Source organism: Marmota monax, unplaced genomic scaffold (genome assembly GCF_021218885.2).
Source record: "Marmota monax isolate L192 unplaced genomic scaffold, Marmota_monax_Labrador192_F-V1.1 WCK01_AAM20220418_F8-fsc00014, whole genome shotgun sequence".
NCBI lineage: Eukaryota > Metazoa > Chordata > Mammalia > Rodentia > Sciuridae > Marmota > Marmota monax.
This window is the reverse complement of record NW_026695222.1, coordinates 18,802,925-18,828,154: the sequence shown is the minus strand read 5'-3', so window position 1 is coordinate 18,828,154 and position 25,230 is coordinate 18,802,925. Positions and strand designations below refer to the sequence as shown.

The window sequence follows — 25,230 nt, the reverse complement described above, 5'->3', positions numbered from 1 at the left end:
GCACCACATAAAGTAAAATAAAGACATTGTGTCCACCTATAACTAAAAAATAAATATTTTTTAAAAATAGATTCTTTTAACACTTTCTACATACATGATCATGTCATCTGCAGTACATGTAGTTTCACTTCTTGTTTTCCAATTTTTATGCATTTTATTTCTTTTTCTAGACTTATTTCTCTGTATAAGACCCTTAAACAGAAATCATAGGAACTTGCCTTACCTGTCCTTCATCTCAGGGGGAAAAGCATTCAAGGATAATGTACAATGTGTTAAGTATAATGTTAGCTGTAGGTTCTTAGTCAATGCTCCGTATCAGGTTAAGGAAGCTTGCTTCTATTAATTGTTCGCTGAGAATTTTTCTCATAAATGGGTGATACTGTTTTGTTAGCTGCTTTTCTGTGTTTATTGAAATAACCATTTGATTTTCCTTTTTTGAGTTTGTAAGTAGTCTACAGTGTAAATGGTAAGTAAACACATGGTGCTTTAAGAGTCATCATTCTCTGGTTTTGAAGGCTGAACTGCAATGGCATTCAGAAAATGAGTACTCCAGCAGCTAACCTTGACATTTGCTCTGGCTGCCACACTTTACTACCACTTGATCCTCTCAAAATTGTACTCAGGAAAACTTTAAAACTCTGGATATGCAAAATCAAGACTGGTACCTCAGGGAGTCTAGTATATAACTTGATGGTTTTTCCTAAATCAATTTTAAAGGTAGGACCCCTCCCATATTCCTTTTAAAACAGATGCCTATGTTGACAATCTTCACCATGGAAGGAGCCAAACTAAAATCCTGTAAAATTGCAGAGTAACTTCAGTCAAGTTTATACTTCTTTCATCTTTTAAATTACTTGTTCTAAATTAATCTTCCTGTACTCATGATCTGGTCCTATACTCTTGCTACCACTTACTTGGTCATTTTTCAGTAAAAATTAATAAGAGATTACATGAGGGAAAATATAGATAAGGAAATAACATCTGTTGGAAAAGAAAGAAAAAGTATAAAACAAAAACTTTTTTTCTTTTAGCAGGGGCTGTTGTACCACACACAGTATATTTATTCACATACTGCAATCTCCCCTTGTCTACAGGGGATATGTTCAAAACCTCCTTAGCCAGTGGATGCCTGAAACCAGTTAGTACTGATTGCTACATATACTATGTTTTTCCTATACACTCATAACTATGATAAAGTTCAGTTTATAAATTAGGATACTGAGTTATTAACAATAACTAATAATAAAATAGAATAATTATAATAATAAATTATAATAATAAAATCTGTATAAATATATTCTCTCTCTCACAAGATAACATTATATTATATCCATATCCTTCTTTCTGTGATGATGTAAGATGATATAGTACCAACATGATGAGAGGAACAAAAGTAGTATGATGTAGCATTAAGTTCCTTTGTAAGAGTTACTTGAACACAAGCATTGCAATGCCCCAATGCCATGACCAAGAATACTAACAGGTAGCATATGCAGTGTAGATACGCTGTCCAAAAGGATGGGTCACCTCCTGTGCAGGATAAAGTAGGACCACATGAGAAATCACCAAGCTATACAGAATAGTGTATAATTTAAAACTTATGAATGATTTATTTTTAGAACTTTCCATTTAATATTTTGGAACTTGGTTGAACATGGCTGACAAATTGGTAGAAAGTGAAATAGCAGGGGCTGAGGTTTTGGCTCAGTGGTAGAGCACTTGCCTGGAATGTGTGGGGCACTGGGTTCAATCCTCAGCACCACCTAAAAATGAATACAAGTACTGTGTCCATCTACAACTAAAAAAAGTATTTTAAAAAAAGTGAGATAGCAGATAAGCAGGACTGCTATACTAAGTTATTCTCCAAAGTGTTGCCATTTTTATATAGTCACACTTTTTTTAATTAATGCATTATAGTTACAAATAATAGTTGGGCTTATTTTGATAAAAATCAAAATTAGATTTACTCCATTTCAATCCAAAGTATCTTCCCCTTTCCCGCCTCTCCTCCTCCCTCCCCCCATTCTCTTTCCTCTATTTTTCTGGTCTTCCTTTCACTTGTTTACTTGTCTATTTTGAATGGTGCTTTATGTATACACATAAAGGTGAAATTCACTGTATTTATACATGAAAGTAGCATAATTTTGTCAAATTCATTCCACATTTTCTCTCCTCTCCCTTTCAATTTCCTTCTATTCCACTGATCTTCCTTGTATCTTTATGATATCTGATCCTCCCCGCCGCATGCCCCTTTCCCCCTTATTTTGCTGGGGCTTCCACCTATGAGAGGAAACATTCGACCCTTAAGTTTGTGAATCTGGCTTATTTCATTTAGCATGATATTCTCCAGTTCCATTCATTTAGCAGCAAATACCATAATTCCATCCTTCTTTATGACTTAAACTCCATTGTGTGTGTGTGTGTGTGTGTGTGTACCACATTTTTTCCTTCATTTTTAAAACTGGTTCTTTTATTTATTTATTTTGAGAAAAAGGAGAAGAAGGTTTATCTGCCCATCAGCAGGAACGGGGTAATCCTATTTCCCCTGAGATTAGGGAGGGGGAGAGATTAGGGAGGGGGAGAGATTAGGGAGAAGCAGAAAAAGAGAAAGAGAAAGAAAGGTCCATTTTTAAAATAAGTTGCAGCAACTAGGTTTGTGGCTCTGTGATAAAGCTCTTGCCTAGCACATGTGAGGCACTGGGTTCGATCCTCAGCACCACATAAATATAAAATAAAGATACTGTGTCCACCTAAAAATAAAAAATAATATTTTTTAAAAAATAATAAGTTGCAGTGGCACAGCAGCAAGGGCTATGTTCAAAGCATAAAGTGGATATGAAAAACTGTGCTCTATATGTGTAATAAGAATTTTAATACATTCTACTGCAGTGTATTTAAAAAAATAATAAAATCAATAAAAAAATAAAGTGGATCATTATTATATTTCCTGTCAATTTCTATATTCCATTTCTATGGAAAAATGGGTGACGACATTTCCAAACTGCTTCCTGTTGAAAGAGGGAGAAGTTGGGGGAAGTAACCCAAAGCCCTTGTTCTGTATCAGGTAGGGTATGGACAGTTATGGGTAATCAGCATCAGAGAAGTTCAGAGGTCCACAGTGGCAGATGGAAGGTGACTGGGCAAGGCATTTTTATTTGTTCTTTTTAGATATACATGACAATAGAGTGTATTTTGACATACTATACACACATGGGAGTATAATTTCCCATTCTTATTCACATATGAATATAGGAAAGTTACGTCCAATTCATTTTACTACTCCCATCTACCCACCTTTCCCTTCATTCCCCTTTGTCTAATCCAATGAACTTCTACTCTTTTTTACCCCCGTTCCCCATATGGTTAGTATCTGCATATGAGAGAGAACATTCAGTCTCTGGTTTTTTGGGATTGCCTTATTTCACTTAGTACGGTAGTTTCCAATTCCATCCATTTACCTGCAAATGCCATAATTTCATTCTTCTTTATGGCTGAGTAATATTCCATTGTGTATATATATGTCACAATTTCTTTATCCATTTATCTGTCAAAGGGCGCCCAAGTTGGTTCCATAGCTTAGCTATTATAAACTGAGCTGTTATAAACATTGATGTGTCCGTGTCACTACAGTATGCTGATTTTAAGCCCTTTGGGTATATGCCGAGGATTCGGATAACTGGGTCAAATGGTGGTTCTATTCCAAATTTTCTTTTTCTTTTCTTTCTTTTTTAAATACTTTTTTTTTTAGTTGTAGATGGACACACTATCTTTATTTTATTTGTTTATTTTTATGTGGTGTGGGGGATCGAACCCAGTGCCCCACACATGCTAAGCAAGCGCTCTACCACTGAGCCACAACCCTGAACTCCATTCCAAGTTTTCTAAGGAATTTCCATACTGCTTTCCAGAGTGTTTGCATCAATTTGCAGTCCCACCAGCAATGTATGAGTGTACCTATTTCCCCCACATCCTCGCCAACATTTGTTTTTACTTGTATTCTGGATGATTGCCATTCTGACTGGAGTGAGATAGAACCTTAGCGTGCTTTTAATCTGCATTTCTCTAACTGCTAGAGATGTTGAACATTTTTTCATATATTTGTTAACCATTTGTATTTCTTCTTCTGTGAAGCGTCTGTTTAGCTTCTTTGCTCATTTATTGATTGGGTTATTTGTTTGTTTGTTTGTTTTTTTTTTTTTTGGTGTTGAGTTTTTTGAGTTCTTTATATATCCTGGAGAATAATGCTCGACCTGAGGTACAAGGTGGCAAAGATTTTCTCCCATTCTTTAGGCTCTCTCTTTCACATTATTGTTTCTTTTGCTATGAAGAAGCTTTTTTAATTTGATACCATCCCATTTATTGATTCTTTTTTTTTCGTATTTATTTTTTAGCTTTTTTTTTTTTTTTTTTTTAGGTGGACACAATATCTTTATTTTTTATTTTTATGTGGTGTTGAGGATCAAACCCAGTGCCCCGTGCATGCCAGGCGAGTGCGCTACCGCTTGAGCCACATCCCCAGCCCCCCATTTATCGATTCTTGATTTTACTTTTTGTGCTTTAGGAGTCTTATTGAGGAAGTCAGTTCCTATACAACATGGTGGAGAGTTGGGCCTACATTTTCTTCTAGTAGGTGCAGGGTTTCTGGTCTGATCCCTAGCTCTTTGATCCACTGTGAGTTGGGTTTTGTGCAGGGTGAGAGGTAGAGGTTCAATTTCATTTTGTTACATATGGATTGACAGTTTTCTGAACACCATTTGTTGAAGAGACTATCTTTTCTCCAATGCATGTTTATGGTGCCTTTGTTTAGTATAAGATAATTGTATTGATGTGAGTTTCTCTGTGTCTTTTATTCTGTTCCATTGGTCTCCATGTCTGTTTTGTACATCAACATCATATTTTCTTTATCTAGATATTCTTCTATTGACAGGTATCTGGCTGCTCCATAACCTGGCTACTGTGAACTGTACTGCTATAAACACTGATATGGCTGTATCACTATAGTATGCTGATTATAGTTCTTTAGAAAACACACCAAGAAGTGGGATAGCTGGGTCATAAGGTGGTTCCATTCCTGGTTTGTTTGTTAGAAATCTCTACATGATCACACTTCAAAGTTGAACATTTCATGATTTAAAGATATGGAACGTTCAGCTACTGTTATACCTTTAGTGAATAATGTACAGCTACTGCTATACCTTTAGTGAAAAAGGTATGGGTAAAAGAAACAAACATGGCAAAATAAAGAAAAATAACAAAGGCTGTCTTAGGAATTACTTGTTGCACAGTAGAAAAAAATAATTAGAATTTCATTTAAAAGATTTCAATTATTAATGAGTCAATACTCTCCTCTAATTATTCTCTAGGTTAAAGTTAGAAACTTTGTAGACATGATTCAATAATTATGCCCATTCCACCATAAATTTTGGAGAGATAGCAACAAAATGACTTACCCTCTGTGAGTAATTAAGATTGTCTGTGTGATTGGGGAAAAGCTCAAGTGTCAGGGATGGCTGTTTCAGAATTCCTGGCATAAGATCCATGTTTGAGTCACTATCCTGGTCTGAGATGTTACTTTCCAATGAATCAGCTATGGAGTAAAGAAAAAAAAAAAATCAATGATCATACCTGCTACTCCTTTGGAGCAAAAGTTTAATTATGCTAACTAGTCTACTTAAATTACTTAAACAAGCACTATTTTCTTCCACATTTTTTATTGGTGCATAAAGTTATACATATCGATGGGATCTATTGTTACATATTTGTATATGCACACAATATAACAATATAATTTGACTAATACCACTCCCTAGCACTTCCCACTTCACTCTCCTTGGTCCCTTTCCTCCACTGACCTCCCTTTGACTTTTACAAAATTCACCCCCATCTTTCTTTTCCTTTTTCCTCTCTAGCTTCTGCATATGAGAGAAAATATACAACCCTTGACCTTCTAAGTTTGACTAATTTTGCTTAACGTTATGGTCTCTAGTTCCATCCATTTTCCTGTAAATACCATACTTTTTTTTTGGTGTGTGTGGGGGACTTTATCCAGGGGAACTTAGCCATTGAGCCACATCCTTAGCCACCTTTATTTTATTTTTTATTTTGAAACAGGGTCTTTCGAGAGAGAAGATGGGAGGGGAGGGGAGGGGAGGGGGATAGTAGAGGATAGGAAGGGCAGCAGAATACAACATACACTAGTATGGCAGTATGTAAAAAAGTGGATGTGTAACCGATGTGATTCTGCAATCTGTATACGGGGTAAAAAATGGGAGTTCATAACCCACTTGAATCAAATGTATGAAATATGATATTTCAAGAGCTTTGTAATGTTTTGAACAACCAATAATAAAAAAAAAAAAGAAAGAAAAGAAACAGGGTCTTTCTACGTTGCTTAGGGCCTAAGTTGCTGAGGCTGGCTTTGAATTTGTGATCCTCCCGCCTCTTAGCCTCCCAAATCTCTAGGATTACGTGTGTACCAGCCATAATTTTATTTTTTTTTCAAATATTTATTTTTTAGTTATAGATGTACACAATACTTTTATTTTATTTTTATGTGGTGCCGAGGATCGAACCCAGTGCCCCATGCATGCTAGGCAAGTGCTTTACCTCTGAGCCACAACCTTAGCCCCCATAATTTCATTTTTAACAAGCACTATTTTTAAAGCAAGGCTGACAAATGTTTTCTGTAGAGGATCAGGTAATAATATTTTAGGCTTTGCTGACCACATAGGTCGCTGTTGCATATTCTTCTTTATATTTTATTGATAACCCTTTAAAAATGTAAAACCCATTCTTGGCTGAATTTGGCATGTGCATTATAGTTTGCTGGCTCTCCTGATCTATGGGACAACAGAGTGCAGACTAGAAAACAAGATACTTTTCAGATGTAGAATATAATAAAAGCATCTGTTATTCTCTGAATAATTTTTATTACATATTCATAGAGCACAGTGCCAAGTAGACAGTAGGATATCCAAAAGCTACAGAGGAACTAGTCTCTGAGATTAAAGAGCAATCTGGTTGAGAGACAAGCATTGAGTTAAAAGAAAAACAAAACTTAAAAAAAAATTGGGAAAAAAATCAAGAAACAGAATTTGAGTTGGAATGGGGCACAACAGGCATAGGGGATGTTTCATGACAGGAGACAAACACCTAACTGTGGGAGCTATAGTGGGATGACAAGGCTCTAGTTCTGGGAAACTTGCTGGTGGCAAACAGGCTCAGCCAGAGAAAACAGGCAGGTACTCAGCCAACTGGAAACAGGTCCTGGCTTCTGCAATTAGGTTGGCAGACAGAGTCTTGCTAGGAAGGCAAGCAGCTGCTAGGATAGTGACCCAAATCATGGAAGGCCCTTCCTGCCAGGAATGTAACTGATCCTAGGGTATAAGACAGGGAGGAGCCCAGAGTGAGAAATCAATGGTCCAAGTATAAAGTTGGAAAGTTGCCAAACTAGGGCCCAACAAAAATCATTAGCCTGAAGATGAGACTATGAAAGTGTAATATAGATACCCCACCCTACAAATGTCTCAGAAAGGTGACATTTTTCACCTATTGTCTGATCAGACATGAAGAAACAGACTTAGTGTGCAAAATGCAAAGGTTCTACGCAAAATAAGATTGTGAGTTCAGACTAAGAAGTATGAAACACTGTCATCCTTACGCCACCTTTTCTAGGCTGCTCAAGTTTTTCCAGCTCAATGTCAGAAGATCAGCCTGGTGCCATTATAAGATCCTTCTACTTGTAAGATTCTATGGGGTTCCATACAAAGTCTTTCATATGGGATTAGGAAAGGAGGTAGGAGCTCACTTATAATTTGCAAAGAACAAACTGGAAATCAAGCCATCTACATACTGATTAAATTTTATGAAAGAAAGACAAGAGCCAGGTGTGGTGGCACACGCCTGTAATCCCAGCGTCTTAGGAGGCTGATGCAGGAGGATTGCAAGTTCAAAGCCAGCCTCAGCAATTTAGCGAGGCCCTAAGCAACTTAGTGAGACCCTGTCTCAAAATAAAATATAAAAAGGGCTGTGGATGTGGCTTATCAGAAAGTTATAGGAAGATAATATCTTGTATCTGTATATAATCCAATAGTTATAATGCCTTAGAAGCTAGAGAGTGCCTTAGATAATTTCAAAATCTCTTCCAATGCAATAATATTGAATATACAAATAGATACTAAAACAGAACCATGCCAAAAAATGTTCTTACTCAAGGACTCCACAGGAGAAGGAACCACAAAAGCTATTTCCGTCAGGGCATCAGCATAATACAGCACCTTCTTTTGTCCATTGAAAATGCTAGCCCCAGCATCTTCAGAGGAAACTACCTCATCTAGGAATAAGAAACACTACATTACTTCTTTGAACAGTGTGGAAAACCAATCTTTGTGCTTCATGAAATGCTAATAAAGTGACACTAGAGGAATGCATGTTTCTAACAAGAACCAATTAGTGTGTAAGATGAATAAACTACAAATGTTCATTACATGTCTTTATACTAACTTTAAGTCATAAAATCATAGTTTCATAGTTTTTGAAACTACTCTATAGCAGACCCACTTCTGATTAGCAGGATCTTTATCTCCTCTGTATGAGGCAGAGTGAGGGAGCAGTAATTTTAAGACAAGTAAATAATCAAAGGAAGACCACCACAGTCCCTCTGAAAGGAGCAGGGACAGAGTGTATGTATGCAGACACCTGCTTCAAGGTACTTTTGTCCCTGGTCTCTCTCAACTGCTCTTTGGCTCTGCTGCTGTTCCACATTCCCCAATGGTCAATAATACAATAAAAAAATATCCAGGCAGTTAGTAAAAGTATCTGCTCTTAGCCAGCAAGACTGAATTAAAAAAAAAAAACACTCCAGAGAAGTAGTATTGTTCTCAATTAAAATGAACACAATGTCCTAACATAAAAGTCCAACACCTTGACAAAAAGTTGGGCAGAGGAAATGAACAAGCAATTCTCAGGAAAGAAAGAAAAATAGAAAATAATGGATTAGAAGATGCGATGAAGATATGGCAAACAAGAAATTTAGACCAGAGGTTAATAAACTTTTCCAGTGAAGGATCAGTTAGTATATATTTTATGCTTTGCAGGCTATATGGTTTCTGCCACACTTACTTAATTCTCCATTATAGAATGAAAGTAGCCACAGACGATACCTAAGTAAAATGTGGCTGAGTTCTAGTAATACCACTTAAAACACAGGCTGGACACTTTTATCTACTGCAGTAGACGCTGTGGTTACTGCCCCAACATCTACTCCACCTGCCCCTACTCTATAGTAGGCCTGCAGTATGGGTGGGATTTACCTAAATACCAGCTCTACCTTATTTATCAGGCTCATTCCATTTTTCTTGCCACTGGGATGGGTTTGACGTAGTCTAATTACTGTGCAATGCAAAAATTGGGGGAGTAAAGGGATTCTGAGACAGAGCTAATCTCTCTCTTCAGGTTAGTGTAGTATGTCCATATAAATCTTTGAGCTGCCTTCAGAGACAAAGCTAAGATGTAGAAAACAAAGCTAAAGGAAAATTACAAAGAAAGAAAACAAATGCTATTCAAATGATACAGAAAATTTAACCAATCTCTGAAATTTTTAGTTACATGAGGCAAAAAAATGACCTTCAATATCTAAGCTAGTTTGAGTCAGGTTTTCTGTTACTTAAAACCATAAGCACCCAAGTGATATAGTCATAAAATGGAAAAAAAATATGCATATACTTTGATTTATCAATTCTACTTATGGGAGGGTACAGATATACTCAAGCATATATTCAAGGGTATATGGAAATTAAAATTATAGCTTCAACTGTGGTAAAAATTAGAACAAACTAGAGGTCAAGTCACAATGATATATAAATGGAAACCTTGAGAGAATATAATCTTGTTGACATAAGAACTGAGAAAATTCAAAGCGCAACATAGGAATTACTCACTTCAGACAGAGAACCTTCCAATGACTTCAGGAGCCCAGGAACAAAATGCATTAGCCAGGTGGGGCAAAGGTCTTAAGTTTAAATTTATACTGCTCTGGTCCCTTGTTATCCTGATTATAGTTCCTCAGAAGAATTTGCAGAGATGGGCAAGAATTTCTGAGAGAGTCAGCTTGTTTACTACAAAGGTTTTGATATGATGTCCCAAGAATGTAACCTTTAACTGTTTTTTTTAAAATAGCCACTATAAAACATACCTATTAATAGAAAACTGTATTTATTACACAAAACTTGCTTGTTAGGAAACTGTATTGTTTGTTATAGATAACCTAGACTTATTATAGTATTTTTATAGAAAACTGAATTTGTTTACTCACATTACAAAAAGGAACTTACAGCACTGTAATGATTAATTCTGTATTAATTCACCTACCACTATGCATATAAATATCTTTAATATACACAAGAACTGTCTAGAAGAATATATATACTAAGTGACTCTTTGTGAGGATTGAGATTGAAGGAAGGAGACTTTTCTTTTATACCACTGTTTCTTTTTTTAAACAAAACTACAAATTCATAATAAAGGGCGGGGAGTGGGCAGGGAATCAAGAGAAACAAAACAAGAAACAAATGACCATTATGATTGAGTTTTACCTTGTTCAGACCCTTCCCCATCATCACAACTGTTAATCGACCAACTGGTGGAAACATGTCCTGTCCAGCCAGGGTGTTTGCCCACATCTACCGACCAGCCAAGGGAGAGCAAAAATTCTAGGAAATGTGGCTGAACATTTCTGGAAGACTCCACATTCTTTAAAATCTGAAATATATAACATCATCAGCTATCATGTAGGAAACTTAAGAACATACTAAAATAAGTATTCATAAAACTGATTAGCTTTGAAGTTTCTGAAAAAATTAAAATCCAGTTCAGAAGAAATTTGAGAATACATCACTGTTGTGAAAAATAAGTGCTCGAGTTATGTTTGGATTGGCTGGGCCTTAAATTTCTTAACTTGCCTCACTTTCTTCATTTGTAAAATGGGGATAACAATAATGGTAGTGAAGGGTAATGAGATAATGTAGGTAAAGCCCTGAGCTCCATTCTTGCTGAAACAATTATTGAGTCTGACATATTTATTAAAAATAAATAAAAGACACAATGTCCTTGCTGTGCACAGAGTTAATAACCTGGTTAATTTACAAAAATATTATATAGTTATGTAATTATTTAACTACAAGTCTTGACAAATGCTACAAAAGTAAAAACCTATTAAGAATTCGATAGGGCTGGGGATGTGGCTCAAGCGGTAGCGTGCTCGCCTGGCATGTGTGCGGCACTGGGTTTGATCCTCAACACCACATACAAATAAAGATGTTAAAAAAAAAAGAATTATTGAATTCTTTATTGAAAGATTAGGTATATTAATAAATGTGAGAATACTCTTTTCTTAGTCCAAAGGAAAGAATACAGTCATTCCAGGAAAAATGAAGTGACCAAAAGATTCTCTCCTCCCCACTAATAACAAACAGTGGAGTGCGGCCCGGGTTCGATCCTCAGTACCACATACAAACAAAGATGTTGTGTCCGCTGAAAACTAAAAAAAAAAAAACTAAAAATAAAACCAAACAAACAGTGTAACATTGGGGCTTTCTACTGATCTCAGGAGAACCTCTTGCTCTAAAAGAGCAGTTCTCATCTCGGGGTGATTTTGTCCTCCAGGGGACATTTGGCAATATCTGAAGACATATTTGGTTGTTTCAACCAGTAGAATAATGCTGGGGATTATAGCAGAATAATCTAGGGGAAGAGGCCACAGGTACTGTTAAATGTTTAAAAATACACAAGTCAGGGGCTGGGGCTGTAGCTCAGCGGTAAAGTGCTTGCCTTGCATGCGTGAGGCACTGGGTTCGATCCTCAGCACCCCATAAAAATAAAGATACTTTGTGTCCATCTACAACTAAAAAAGAAAAAAAAAAAAAAAAAACCACAAGTCAGTCCCCACAACAAAGAATTATCTGACCCAAGATGGCAACAGGGCGATTGTTGAAAGGTAGCAGAATACAACAGTTACTAATAGGGCATTATGTAAAAATGTGGATGTGTAACCGATGTGATTCTGCAATCTGTATTTGGGGTAAAATTGGGAGTTCATAACCAACTTGAATCTAATGTATGAAATATGATATGTCAAGAGCTTTATAATGTTTTGAACAACCAATAAAAAAAAAATAAATCACAGGAAAAAAAAACCACTCTGTTCTAAATAAAGGAAAATAAGAAATTCTTCTTCAAATTAAAAATAAAACAAGGGGTGGAGAACCGTGTATAAAAATCATCTGGGGAATGTGTTAAAGATGAGTCCATTAGATTTTTCAGACATACATCAAAATTAGCCAAAGCAAGATCCTAGAATCACTATTTTTTAAAAACTCCCCGCAATGACTGTGATGCAGCCAGTCCCCAGATCACTGATGTCATTCAGACAATGCTAATATGCCAAGACCATGCAGACGCCTGTGAAAGTTAAAAATATGGGAAGTTACACATATTGCTCCTCAATATATTGTATCATTGCCAGGTTTACCTCTTAAACACAGAACTATTATCTCCAGAAGTGTACTCGTTTAGTTCAACCACATCCTTTCATATTCTTCTATCAAAAAACTAATTGGCTAACCAGTTCTAGTTTTTGCTATTAAACAGAAGCAAAGCTTTTAAATTAACAGTTTCTGAAAAATTTAGTTAAGAAGCAGTAAGTGAATCAAATTCAACTTGCAGGTCACTTTCTGGCAGTTAGAAATTAATCACCTGTGGCCAGGAAGAGCAAGGTCTCAGCCACTCCAAAGAAGCCCCTGAGAAACCCCTTGTTTCCTGGTCACCCCAGACTCTAGAACCTAAGGAAATTGAACTGGTTGGTTTAGGAGTTGCCTCAAGGGCTTATGTATTCTTTAACAGGTAGGAGAAAAATGGCTCCAATATTCTCAAGTGAACAACACACGAGAGTCTTTTCAAAATACATCCCCAGCTCCTGTAATTAATCCAATTTACTGAGATTCTTTTAAAAAACTAGAGTCCACCACTTTCATATCTGCCTGTCACTAACTTATTTTCTCCCAAGTACCAAGCACACTGGCATTCATAATGAATTCCATAAAGATGCAATACTGTCTTATCATAATCTGTTTCTGCCTTTTTAATGAACACCTCAAATATTGCTTAACGTCCCATTTTCCAGGATGCTTTTTAAAAATCAGGTTATGTTTTCCTGTTAAGGCTCCTAAGACATATTTTAATGCCCCATTAGTATACTTTACAATGGGTGCTTATTTAATTGTCCTGTCTAGACAATAGTTCTAGAAAGCCAGAAGCCTTGTAGCACTTATTTTCCAGTGTAACCTGGGACCTAATAGAGAACACACACTTAATATAAGAGTTACTGAAAGAATAACATGAAATGAGGAAGAACTTTCTCAAAAACTTCTTTTCCAGTAGATCACCAGTGCAAAATTTAAAATAATGCTTCTCAAGCAAACATTTTTTGACTTTGGTATGACTTTTGGTAAATTTCTAAAAAAGTGCTGATTTTATTAGTTAATAGTCCTAAGTTGATTATAGTAAAATTCTAAGTCATAGTGCCCTCACACATCTGAGTATTGTATTTTACAAACCTTCCTTTGACTCTTTCCTAATTAGTTGGGAACTGCCCGTTCCATGTTTTAAATATTAATTTCCAATACAAAATTCAAATCTTCTGCCATTTTGCTCTTAGTTTTATATTCCCACCTATCTTATATCTTCCTTCTACTCTCCTCTGCTACATACTGTTTTTATCCTTTACCTCATGCATCATTCCCTGCATTGTGCACTATGCATACCTTTTGTTTGTGAGCTTACCTGGAAGGAACCTCAAGCGGGGAGCCTGTTGCTCACTTGGTCTAGCTAGCCTGAGCTCTTTGTAGCTAATATGTATTTTATTTTCTTTTGCCCATGAATATGAATTCGTTAAGAGAAAGAAAGACATGCTACAATTCTACTCTAAACTATACTCCTTGAGAGTCAAAAGACTCAGAACACTAAATACTATAGTTTTAATTCTTTCTATTTCTTTAATTCTTTCTGAACTAGTTCATTTCTTACCAAGGATAAGGACAAACCTTTTATGTAAATCTTATGTATTTATAGCACAAAATGTTGCCAAAAAGAAAAATAATTCAGAATTCTTACCTCTTGGTTTGTTTTCTGACCTGGCTTCATATAGAAAATAAAAACTGTGTCAAAAGGACGACATGGCAAGAGATCCAGATATCCGATGTCATCAAAAAACCCAGGTATCGTGGAATCAAGTGCAATAAGGTGAGGAGGTAGACGACTATTTGCAGGTTCCTACCATTAAAGGAAAAAAAAGAGAAAGTTTTATCTCTGTATCATTATTCTAATTATAAAGTAAGATTTGTTTTTGGTTGAGTAAACATTAAATTAAAAAGTTAAAGTGTCAGGAATAAACACAGCCATAATCCTAAAGAAATTATTTAACATTTTAAAAATACTTCCTTCTAGTTCTTTAATCGCTTTTTTTTGTTGTCACAGACACATCTCAGAAGAAGATATACAATCAATCAATAAATATATGAAAAAAATGTTCAACATCTCTAGTAACTAAAGAAATGTAAATCAAAACTACTTTAAGGGCTGGGGATATAGCTCAGTTGGTAGAGTGCTTGCCTTGCATGCAAAAGTCCCTGGGTTCAATCCTCAGCCCCGCAAAAAAAAAAAAAAAAAAAAAAATCTGCTTTAAGATTTCATCTCACTCCAGTCAGAATGGCAGTTATCAAAAATACAAGCAACAATCAGTGTTGGCGAGGATGTGGGGGAAAAGGTATGCTCATTCATTGCTGGTGAGACTGTAAATTGATGCAACCAATATGGAAAACAGTATGGAGAGGCCTTAGAAAACTTGGAATGGAACTACCATTTGACCAGCTATCCCACTCCTCAGTTTATACTCAAAGGATTTAAAATCAGCATACTACAGTGATGCAGTCACTTCAGTATTTACAGCAGCTCAATTCACAAGAGTTAAACTTAGATGCCCTTCAAAAGTTGAATAGATAAAGAAATTGTGGTATATATACAAAATGGAATATTACTCAGCATTAAAAGAGAATCAAATTATGGCATTTGCAGGTAAATTGATGGAGTTGGAGAATATCACGCTAAGGGAAATAAGCCAATCCCCCAAAACCAAAGGCCAAATGCTCTCCCTGATATATGGATGCTGATCCATAATGGCGCACATGGGGGGGCGGTGCAGGGGAAGAATGGAGGAACTTTGGATTGGGCAGAGAGAAGTGAGGGGAGGGGGTATGAGGGTAGGAAAAATGCTGGAATGAGAGAGACATCATTACCCTAGATACATGCATGATTGATTATAGGACTGACATGACTCTACATCATGTACAATCAGAGAAATGAAAAGTTGTACCCTATTCTTGTACAATGAATTGAGATCATCCTGCTGTCATGTGTAACTAATTGGAACAAGTTTTTTAAAAAAGATAATTGAGCTGTGCACGGTGGCACATGCCTGTAATCCCAGTAGGTCAGGAGGCTGAGGCAGGAGGATCACGAGTTCAAAGCCAGCCTCAGCAACTTAGCAAGACACCAAGCAACTCAGTGATAGCCTGTCTCTAAATAAAATACAAAAGAGGGCTGAGGATGTGACTCAGTGGTTGAGTGTCCCTGAGTTCAATCCCCAGTATCCCCCGCAAATATACTGAAATTACAGTGTGCATATAATTTTGGATTCTATTTTCTCTATAATATCATGCTTTCTAGTACTGCTTAAAAAGGTGTTTCCTCTCATTGATAGTAGAAATGCAAAATGATAGTTACTTTGGAAGACAATTTTGCAGTTTCTTAAAAAGATTAACACAGTCTTACATACAATGCAGCAATTAAATGCCTTGGTTATTACCCAAATTACTTAAAAATACAAATCTACACAAAACCCTACACAGAATATTTATAACAGCTTTATTTATAATTGTCAAAACTTGTAAGTAACCAAGATGTCTTTCGATAGGTGACTGGATAAACAAACTATGGTACATCCATACAGTGGAATATTACTTGGCAATACAAAGCAATGAGTTATCAAGTCACAAGGAGACATGGAGGAACTTTAAATGCATATTGCTAAGTAAAAAAAGCCTGTATGTATATATGATTCCAATTACATGACATTCTGGAAAAGCCAAAACTATAGGGAAACAGTACAAAGATCAGTGTTTGCCAGGGGCTTGGAGAGCAAGTGAATAGGTGGAGCATAATGGAATTTTCGAGCAGTGAAATTATTCATGTAATACTATAATGGTGAACTGTCATTATACATTTATGCATTTGTCATAATCCATAGACCTATACAACAAAGAGTAAAGCTAATTAATGTAAACTATAGACTTCAATTAATAATATATCAAAAAGGTTCATCGATGTAACAAATGTACCACATTGATGGAAGATGTTAAAGGGGGAAACTGGAGTGGGGGTATGGGGAAGAATATGGAAACTCTTTAAACTTTTTGCTCAAACATTCTATAAACCTGAAACTTTAAAAAGCAAAATCTGTTAATTTTTGTTAAAATGCATTTTGTGTTTTGTTTTCACCCTAATCCCTTATCTTCTTTGAGATCTTCATCTTACCTTACCAAACAAGGTCCTGTGAACCATAATATTTTTCAGTAAAGCATCATCCAGGGATGGCAAGGATTACTTTTTCACATTGGTAAAGATTGTGAACCTGGTCTGCTTAGTCTGTTATATACCATTCCTAGCAAGGGTTTGGACAACACTTTATAATCAAGGATATTAATAATTCTGCACTCAAACAGGACAGTGTTCATACCAAGTGAAATAAGTAATGATTCCAAAAACTTTGTGTTAATTCAGGGCAGATTTTGCCACTAGATGAATTTGTTACAAACATACTAAAAAAACCAAAATCTAGTTTTTACTTTGAAATCACAGATAAGGAATTGTGGAACTGCAGCATGTTACATCTTGTGAGCAAAGTGTTCTTATACTTTTTTGAAAAGTAAGATGTGAGATGGGCGCAGTGGCGCATGCCTGTAGTCCCAGCAGCTTGGGAGGCTGAGACAGGATGATTGAGAGTTGAAAGCCAGCCTCAGTAACAGCAAGGTGCTAAGCAACTCAGTAACACCTGTGTCTAAATAAAATACAAAAATGGGCTGGGGATGTGGCTCAGTGGTAAAGTGCCCCTGAGTTCAATCCCTAGAACCGCCCCCCAAAAAGTAAGATGTGTTCTGTTTGTTCTTTTGAATGACTAATTTAGGAACATAACATGTACATACTTTATATATCTTAATTTTTTAAAAGTTTCTTTTAGATCTTGTACATAGTTTTTTAAGGCAACTTTTGTCTGTCACAGCTGAAAATGGATATTTTTGCATTGTATTTTTTTGCAAGGGGCGGGGGAGACCAGGGATTGAACTCAGGTTGCTGAGGCTGGCTTTGAACTTGTGATCCTCCTGCCTCCGCCTCAGAGCTGCTGGAATTATAGGCGTGCGCCACGGTACCCAGCTGCACTGTATTTTTTTTTTTTTAAAGAGAGAGAGAGAGAATTTTTTTTTAATATTTATTTTTTGGTTTTCGGTGGACACAACATCTTTATTTTATTTGTATGTGGTGCTGAGGATCGAACCCAGTGCCCCGCGCATGCCAGGCAAGCGCATTACCGTTTGAGCCACATCCCCAGCCCTGCAGTGTATTTTTAACTGGATATTATAGGTAGTCATTATATACTTCCTCCTAGTTTATATATTTTTATGTGGGAATCTTAATTCTCATTTATTTTAAATATTATATTGATTCCCTTATGATTGTCTAATTAGAAGTCATATCAAGTGCAAACTGTCTCTTTGTTTCCAATGATTTTTATCTTTTTTTTTTTTTAATTTTTTTAAGTTGCTGATACACACAATACCCCTATTTATTTCTATGTGGTGCTGAGGATTGAACTCAGTGCCTCACATGTGCTAGGCACGTGCTCTACCACTGAGATACAGCCCCAGACCATGATTTTTAACCTCTTATTTAGTTTATTTTAATATTTTATTAGCTTTCTTCATTTTCATACTGTACTATAGTTATATATGATACTGTCCTCGGGGAAGATCTCCCTGCACTTTTATTTTACAATTTCCTATTAATTTATAATTACTTAAGACCAAAAAGTTTTAAAAGATTCATTCATTAAAAATTCCTTATGGGCTGGGTTTGTGACTCACTGGTAAAGCACTTGCCTATCATGTGTGAGGCACTGGGTTTAATTGTCAGTATCATATATAAATAAATAAATTAAATAAAGTTCCATCAAAAACTAAAAAAAAAATTTTTTTAAATTCCTTGTTGTTAAATAGTAGTCAAAGAAGACATTACCTTTGATTTTTATAAAAGGTGCCTCCAGTTTGCTCCTGGGCTCCCTTCAGAGAGATCTTTAATAAGGACCTACACTAATAGTCCTATTTTTTTTTAATCAGAATATTTGTGTATTAAACACTGATGCATTGTTTTATTAACTGATCTGCCTACAGAATCAGTGGTTTTCTTAAAAATTTTACTAATATTTTGCAAGAATTATTTCTTTTTGAGCTGCTAGGATAAATTTTGGTCATGGAAGATCATTCACTTTTTTTTTTGTTTTTTGGTACCAGGGATAAAACTCAGGGGTACTTAACCATTGGGCCATATCCCCAGCCCTATTTTGTATTTTATTTAAAGACAGGGTATCACTGAGTTGCTTGGTGCCTCTTCATTGCTGAGACTGGCTTTGAACTCAAGATCCTCCTGCCTCAGCGTCCCTTGTCGCTGGGATTACAGGCATGTGCCACTGTGCCTGGCAAGATCATTCACTTAACATGTTATTAATTCAAAATTTAGCCAGCATTCACTTATATACTTTTGTACACATATTCATAAGTAAGACTAATTTGTACTTGTTTGTTTCTGTATGTGCTGTCATGTTTGTAATTAGAAATATGCTAACATTCATAAAATAAACCAGGTGCCTTTCTTGACTTTTCCCTATGTTCACATACAGAAGAAAACTGTTATTATTATTATTTTTTTTTTTGCAGAGCTGGGGATTAAACTTAAGGCCTCAAGCATGCTACGCAAGTGCTCTACCACTGAGCTACATTTTCAGCTCCTATTATTTTATTTTGAAATAGGGTTAAGTTGCCCAGGCTGATCTTGAACTTGTGATACTCCTAAATCAGATTCCCAAGGAGTTGGGATGACAGGTGTGTGCCACCACGCCTAGCTGAAAATTTTCTTGAAAGCTTAAAAATTTCAACTAATATAGAAAGCATGAATGGAAAAATCACAATCTCAGGGGAAGGGCTATTAGGAGTCCTCATCACAAGATATAATGATTTTCTTCTACCGTATTTTTATTTACTGCTCTACTCTGTTCTGTTTTTCCTACTAGGAATATCACTAGTCATTTGTATGCTGGATCTGTGCTTCTTGCCTTCCCTGTTTACCACTGTATTTCTTCTTATTTTCCTCTTTCTGCTCTTTTATTCTGCATTTTAAGAGATTTTATGTTCATATTCACCATCACAAACTCAGTTTTCTACAGTCTTAAAATATTTTCTCTCTTCATGCTAAAATCCAAAATCACACAGCAATGTCGTCCTGCTTTCCTAGAAAAGTTAAATGGCCTGTGGCCCGATAGTTGCTAGGGAGGAGTAAGAGCAGAGAACAACCTTGGCAATAAACAATATCTTGCCTCACAATCTTCAGTTGTACTTTTCAAAACAAACAGGCCTTAGAATAAACTCCCAATCTACCTTTAAATAAGTTATTACACATTTTAAAGCTTATTTCTGTATCTAAAAAACAAGGATAGTATTTTAAAGATAATTTAAATACTATTTAAAGATAAATTGTTTAAAAATAATGGAATTAAGAATAAAGGCAATATTTATCTTAGAGTTGGCTTACTTTGTGTTAAGTACTGCCTGAAGAATTTTACATGTGTAAATCTTCACTTGAAGAGATGGATACTATTATCATTCCCACCTTACAAGTAAGGAACTGAGAAAGCCAGTCATTCAAGACCACATAGCTGACAAGCAGTGATACCAGGACATAAACCTAGAAGTCTGATCTTAACCAACCATACGACACAAGAAGAACGTGGCTTACATATTACAGAATTAGCCTTATTCTTTTTAAAAGTAATACAAATGAACGGAAACAACTATAGCCCACACTTACCATAATAAAGTTGACTATGGGAAGATTTTTAACATTCCTTTTCTAATTATCTGTAGATTTCACTTACATGTGCAACATGGGTCCTGTATTGACCAAGGAAACTCAGAGCTAGGTATTTTATCAAAGTTGTCCCCTTAGACAGAACTCTGAATGAGATGAGGGAGTGAATTGTCCTGGAGCTCATGCTATATAACCTACTGAATTTCATCTACTTTCATGCAGTGTAATTAGTCTTAAATTTTTTTCTTCTATCTTCATAAAAATATTATAGTTATCACAAACTGAATATTAATTTATGAATATACTTATTGATTAAACTTCATGAAAATTACCTTCAATGCCTCTAAAGACAAAAATCCAAAATGTGAGAGGAAAAGGCGGGCTGTTTGAAATTCCTGGGCAGGTGGTGGGGGCTTGCAATCCGTAATGGGGTCAGGAAAGCTTCTCTTCTGCAGCTCTCCCTCACTCTGCTGCTCAAGGTGTATCTCATAAGCAATCTGCTGGGCCATGCCACTCCTTAATTTTTCATGTCTCTCTTCTAACTGAAATAAAGCAAATATTTCAGTTTGGAAGAACTATTATAAAAATAATCGGGTTACTCTTAATTTTAAATAAAGTTAAAAGTAACAAAGAAAATGAAGATAATTTTCAATGATCAATATTGTACTTCAGTTCAAAATAGAGCATATAATTAAGGAAACATGTTCCAAAGTTAAAACTACACCAAAAACACTTCCCCAATGCCTCATAATTGCTCCTTCATCTCCTGGCTGTAAATGATATCATTCCATCTCTGCTCCTCTTCAAATAGGCAGGAAAAGGGACAGAACTGTTGCTTCTACCTCCACTTCCAGATCACTATCTATCTTCATCCTGCACCATCACCTCATCTTTTTCTGGGGGTGGGGAGGGGAAGGGGATGCCAGGGATTGAACTAAGGGACACTCAATCACTGAGCCACATCCCCAGCCCTATTTTGTATTTCATTTAGAGGCAGGATCTCACTGAGTTGCTTAGCACTTCACTTTTGCTCAGGCTGGCTTTGAACTCATGATCCTCCTGCCTCAGCCTCCAGAGTCACTGGGATTACAGGCATGTGCCACCACGCCTGGCACCATCTTATGTTCTTGTTTGAGTGTCTCCTAGGTGCCCCCCAGTACTAGGAACTGAACATGCTAGGTAAGCACTGAGTTACATCCCAGTCCTTTTTAAATTCTATTTTGAAATAGGATTTGGGCTCAAACTTGCCATCCTCCTGCCTCAGCCTCCTCAGGAACTGAAATTATGGGCAAGCACCACTATGCCCAGCTGGTCTCATTTTTAAAAATCTTAACCACATGGATTCCTTGATTTAGTCTTGGAAATTCCACCTGACCCCTTCCTTCCCTTCTGATCAATCCTATTTTAAATTTCCATCCTCTGGTGAGTAACAATCCTTCTAACATTCTGGCTTAACTCAACAACCTCCTCAAACTTTACAACTTACCACCTATCAGCATATCTTCAACCGCAGACGTAACCTACTTTAAAGGCTATAACTCTGAAATTCCCACTCTAATCCTAAATTTCCTTCCTGCACTCCCTGAGGTTGTGACTCACTATCACCAAGGGACATTTAACCCCTCCTCATATTTTTCCATGCTATTTCTTTGCTTCTGTTTCCCAACTAAGCTTAAATCTCCATACCTTCTCCTCATGCCTTCTCCATAAGCACAAAATACTCCTCCCATCTTGGCCCTTCCTTAGCTCGGTAATTTCTTCATGATCTTACCCATTCTATACCCTCTCTTTTTGTATTAATAATGTAATTTATATTCACTGCCTCACCCTCATTAACCATTCAATCCCCAACCCCTCAATTTCTGCATCCCACCTCACACACCTTTGAAGCTTTTCTCAAAGGTCACCTACATTTTCATGCCAAAATTCAGGATTTTATATTATTCCTCCTTCTCCTTGATCTCTCCAGCTTTGACAGAGTAGCCTTTCCTCCATTTCTGTCCATTTGTTTTCTTACCTAAAATACCTCTGTCACTTACTTCTTGAGGCCCAAGGTTCTTCTCTCTTGATTTAAGAGACCAGTCACTTAGTCTAATTATCTAAATTAATCTTAACTAAAACTTTTCTCATCCTCCCAAACCTATCGTCTTCCTAACACCCGTATTTCTGTATATTGCACCAATATCTCTTTATCACTCAAGCTCAAAACCTAAAACTACTTGGCTCCTTCCCTTTCCTCATTAACCCAAGAATGCTTGGATCTACCTTCACAATACACTATATATATTAAACTTCTTTCAGTGACAATCCTTCCTTTTCCTGCTTGGATTATCAGTTGGTCTCTGAACTGGTTCCCCTTCTCCAAAAATCCTCCAGTACAAGTGTCTGATCTTATCACTGAACCATTGAAACCTACTAGGGAAAAGCCAATTCCTATCATTCCCAATTCACATTTGTCTTGCCTCCTGGATATCAGAGACCCAAGCCATTTTATGAATCACCACCCATAACACTAAAGTCAGTCTTAAACATAAAAGTCATTTAAGAATGTTCAGGGTTGAGAACAAAGTTCAGTGGTAACCACTTACCTAGCATATGAAAGACCCTGGGTTCTATCCTTAAATCCTTAATTTTATATTTTAAAAGATGAACTCCCCCATGAATGTTTATATCGACACCCTTAACAACTGCTAGAAGTAATTTATCTTACTTCTTCAGTGACAATTTCATGCAAATCTGGAATACTCAGGTCTGCTTTCACAAAAGGTATCTTGTCCACCTCTTCAGGAAATGGCCGATGTTTCACAGTATACTTAAATCCAACATCATTTTTAGGAACTGGGCGAGGTTCAGGCACAAATAGCTGTTAAAATAATACAAAGAACGTTATGTTTCTTGCATATGATCTAATACCCATCTGTAATGACATGTATTTCCCTGTTTTGCTTTGATACCTGTGTTTCCTTAGGATTATATGTCATAAAAACTCACAAGAGAATCCACAAATGATACAACTAAGGGTAAAGACAGGCAGCTTGCATACCTGCAAACTCAATTTTATTTTATTTTTCTAAAATTGTCCATTGTAGATATTATATTTTTTATGACTGATGAATGGGGCTGTAGACCTCTATAGCCCAAGCCTGAATCTCCCACATTCAGTGATAAGCCAAAGAGTGAGACATTTCAGAACTTTAAGACTCAAACTTCCTTCTTCTCTAAGAATTCTCAAATCACTCCATATAATAAAGTAGAAGTTCAGTTCCCTGGGGGCATCTCTAGAAAGTGAGTTCAATTAGAACCTTAAGTGGCTTAATTAGGAAAGTATGGGTACCAAATCTAGGTCTTCAAGGCTCTAAAACCTTGCATGAATGTATACATGGTATATATTGAGCTACAATAAATTTTAGTTCCTTTCCTGATTCCCTTCTGCTTCAATCTTAAAGGCTTACAGAGCTGCTGACAGAATGTGATCTGCTCATCACAGGGTAACAAACAGCTCATCTAAGAGTCATCTAGGATGTTATATGATTTTAGGCACATGCTCCAATTTTATGGATATAATTCTCAGTAATATAAGTACAAGCTTCCAAATAATACATGAAAAAAGCAGTATACCAAATGACTTTAGTCCTATTTAAGTATAACTATTTATAGAAAGAGATTGAAAGGAAATTCACTAAAACATTAACTGGAGCTATCTCCCTCTGGAGAGTATAAGTTGATTTAATTTTTTTCCTTATTATCCAATTATAAATGTCATAAAAGATTGTATTAAATACAATTTATTACCAATTACATGTAATAAATCAGGTAAAACAATTTGAAACTAAGTCCTATTGCTATATATATATCAAAAGTCCAGCAATTTTTTTTATCATATGTATCTTTTATTTTATTTTAAATTGAATAGAAAACCCTGGGAATTGTAAATTTAAATTGGGACTGATAGGAATTGGCTGTTGCCTAGTAGGTTTCAATGGCTCAGAATAGTAGTCTTTATTCCTAAGTGGAAGTCTGAATCACCTGGAAAGCTTTTGGAAAATACAACTGCCTTAAAGGTGCCTTTAAAAACTAATTCTGTAGACCTGGAATTCCAAGTTCCTAAAGCAATTATGATGTGAACCCACTGACTGAGGACCTGGACAGGGATCAGAATATTGATTGTATCAATGATTTTTGTTGGACTGCTATTTAACCTTTAAAACCCCCACCCCCACCCCCACCCCACCCCCACACTCCTCAGCAGTCACTTCCCTGTAACTTGTGATGGATACCTTCTGGTTTGCTTTTGCTCCTCTGGGTAAAAGGCAAAGCTGTTGTGCCCAAGCAAGTCTTCCAGACATCCCCCGGACCAGCACAGTGACAGAGGGGAAAAAATCATCTAGAATAAAATGTTTGTGTAAAGTTTTTATTTCAGACAACAAATCATTTTTTAAAAAGACCACTTTTTTTTTTTTTTTAAACAACTGCAGAACTTCTCATAACCAAAGTCCTAGCTCAGTGTTTCCTAAACTTCAATCCTTTGTGTATTCCCTTTGTGGTTTCTGCCATACCCAAGTATAATGAGTACTATGAGCTTACTTTGTACCAACCACTCCTAATTTTTAACTTAAATTTAATGAAAAAGGAAACTGTGAATCTCTACTTTAAATGGAAAAACCATGAAACTTGGTGTGTTAATTATGTATCTTTAAAACACATCTTTAAAAATGTGGTATATATATTCAATGGAATATTACTCAGCTTTAAAGAAGGAAATTACAGCATTTGCCAGTAAATGCATGAAGTTGGAGAATATCATGTTAAGCAAAATAAACCAATCCCCAAAAAATCGAAGACCAAATGTTTTCTCTAATATGTGGATGCTAATTCACAATAAGACAGGGGACACTAGAGAAGAAGACAGTTACTTTAGTTAGGTAGAGAGAACTGAAGGGAGAGAAGGGGAGGAGATGTGGAGATAAAGGATAATAAAACGAAACA

At 36.1% G+C, this 25,230-nt stretch overlaps 1 protein-coding gene across 5 annotated transcripts in view; it reads right to left on the bottom strand.

Moving 5' to 3' along the window:
* Ralgapb (Ral GTPase activating protein non-catalytic subunit beta) overlaps nt 1-25,230 on the bottom strand; it is a 104,648-nt gene that overhangs the window by 10,629 nt on the left and 68,789 nt on the right. For all 5 annotated transcript variants that reach the window (XM_058575426.1, XM_058575427.1, XM_046433127.2 and 2 more), the window contains 7 exons: nt 24,522-24,628; nt 22,955-23,107; nt 20,577-20,786; nt 14,167-14,325; nt 10,593-10,758; nt 8,210-8,332; nt 5,451-5,587 (listed from right to left, as the gene is read on the bottom strand). In XM_058575426.1, coding sequence (XP_058431409.1) covers nt 5,451-5,587; nt 8,210-8,332; nt 10,593-10,758; nt 14,167-14,325; nt 20,577-20,786; nt 22,955-23,107; nt 24,522-24,628 — 1,055 coding nt within the window. The remainder of the gene's footprint in view (nt 1-5,450; nt 5,588-8,209; nt 8,333-10,592; nt 10,759-14,166; nt 14,326-20,576; nt 20,787-22,954; nt 23,108-24,521; nt 24,629-25,230) is intronic.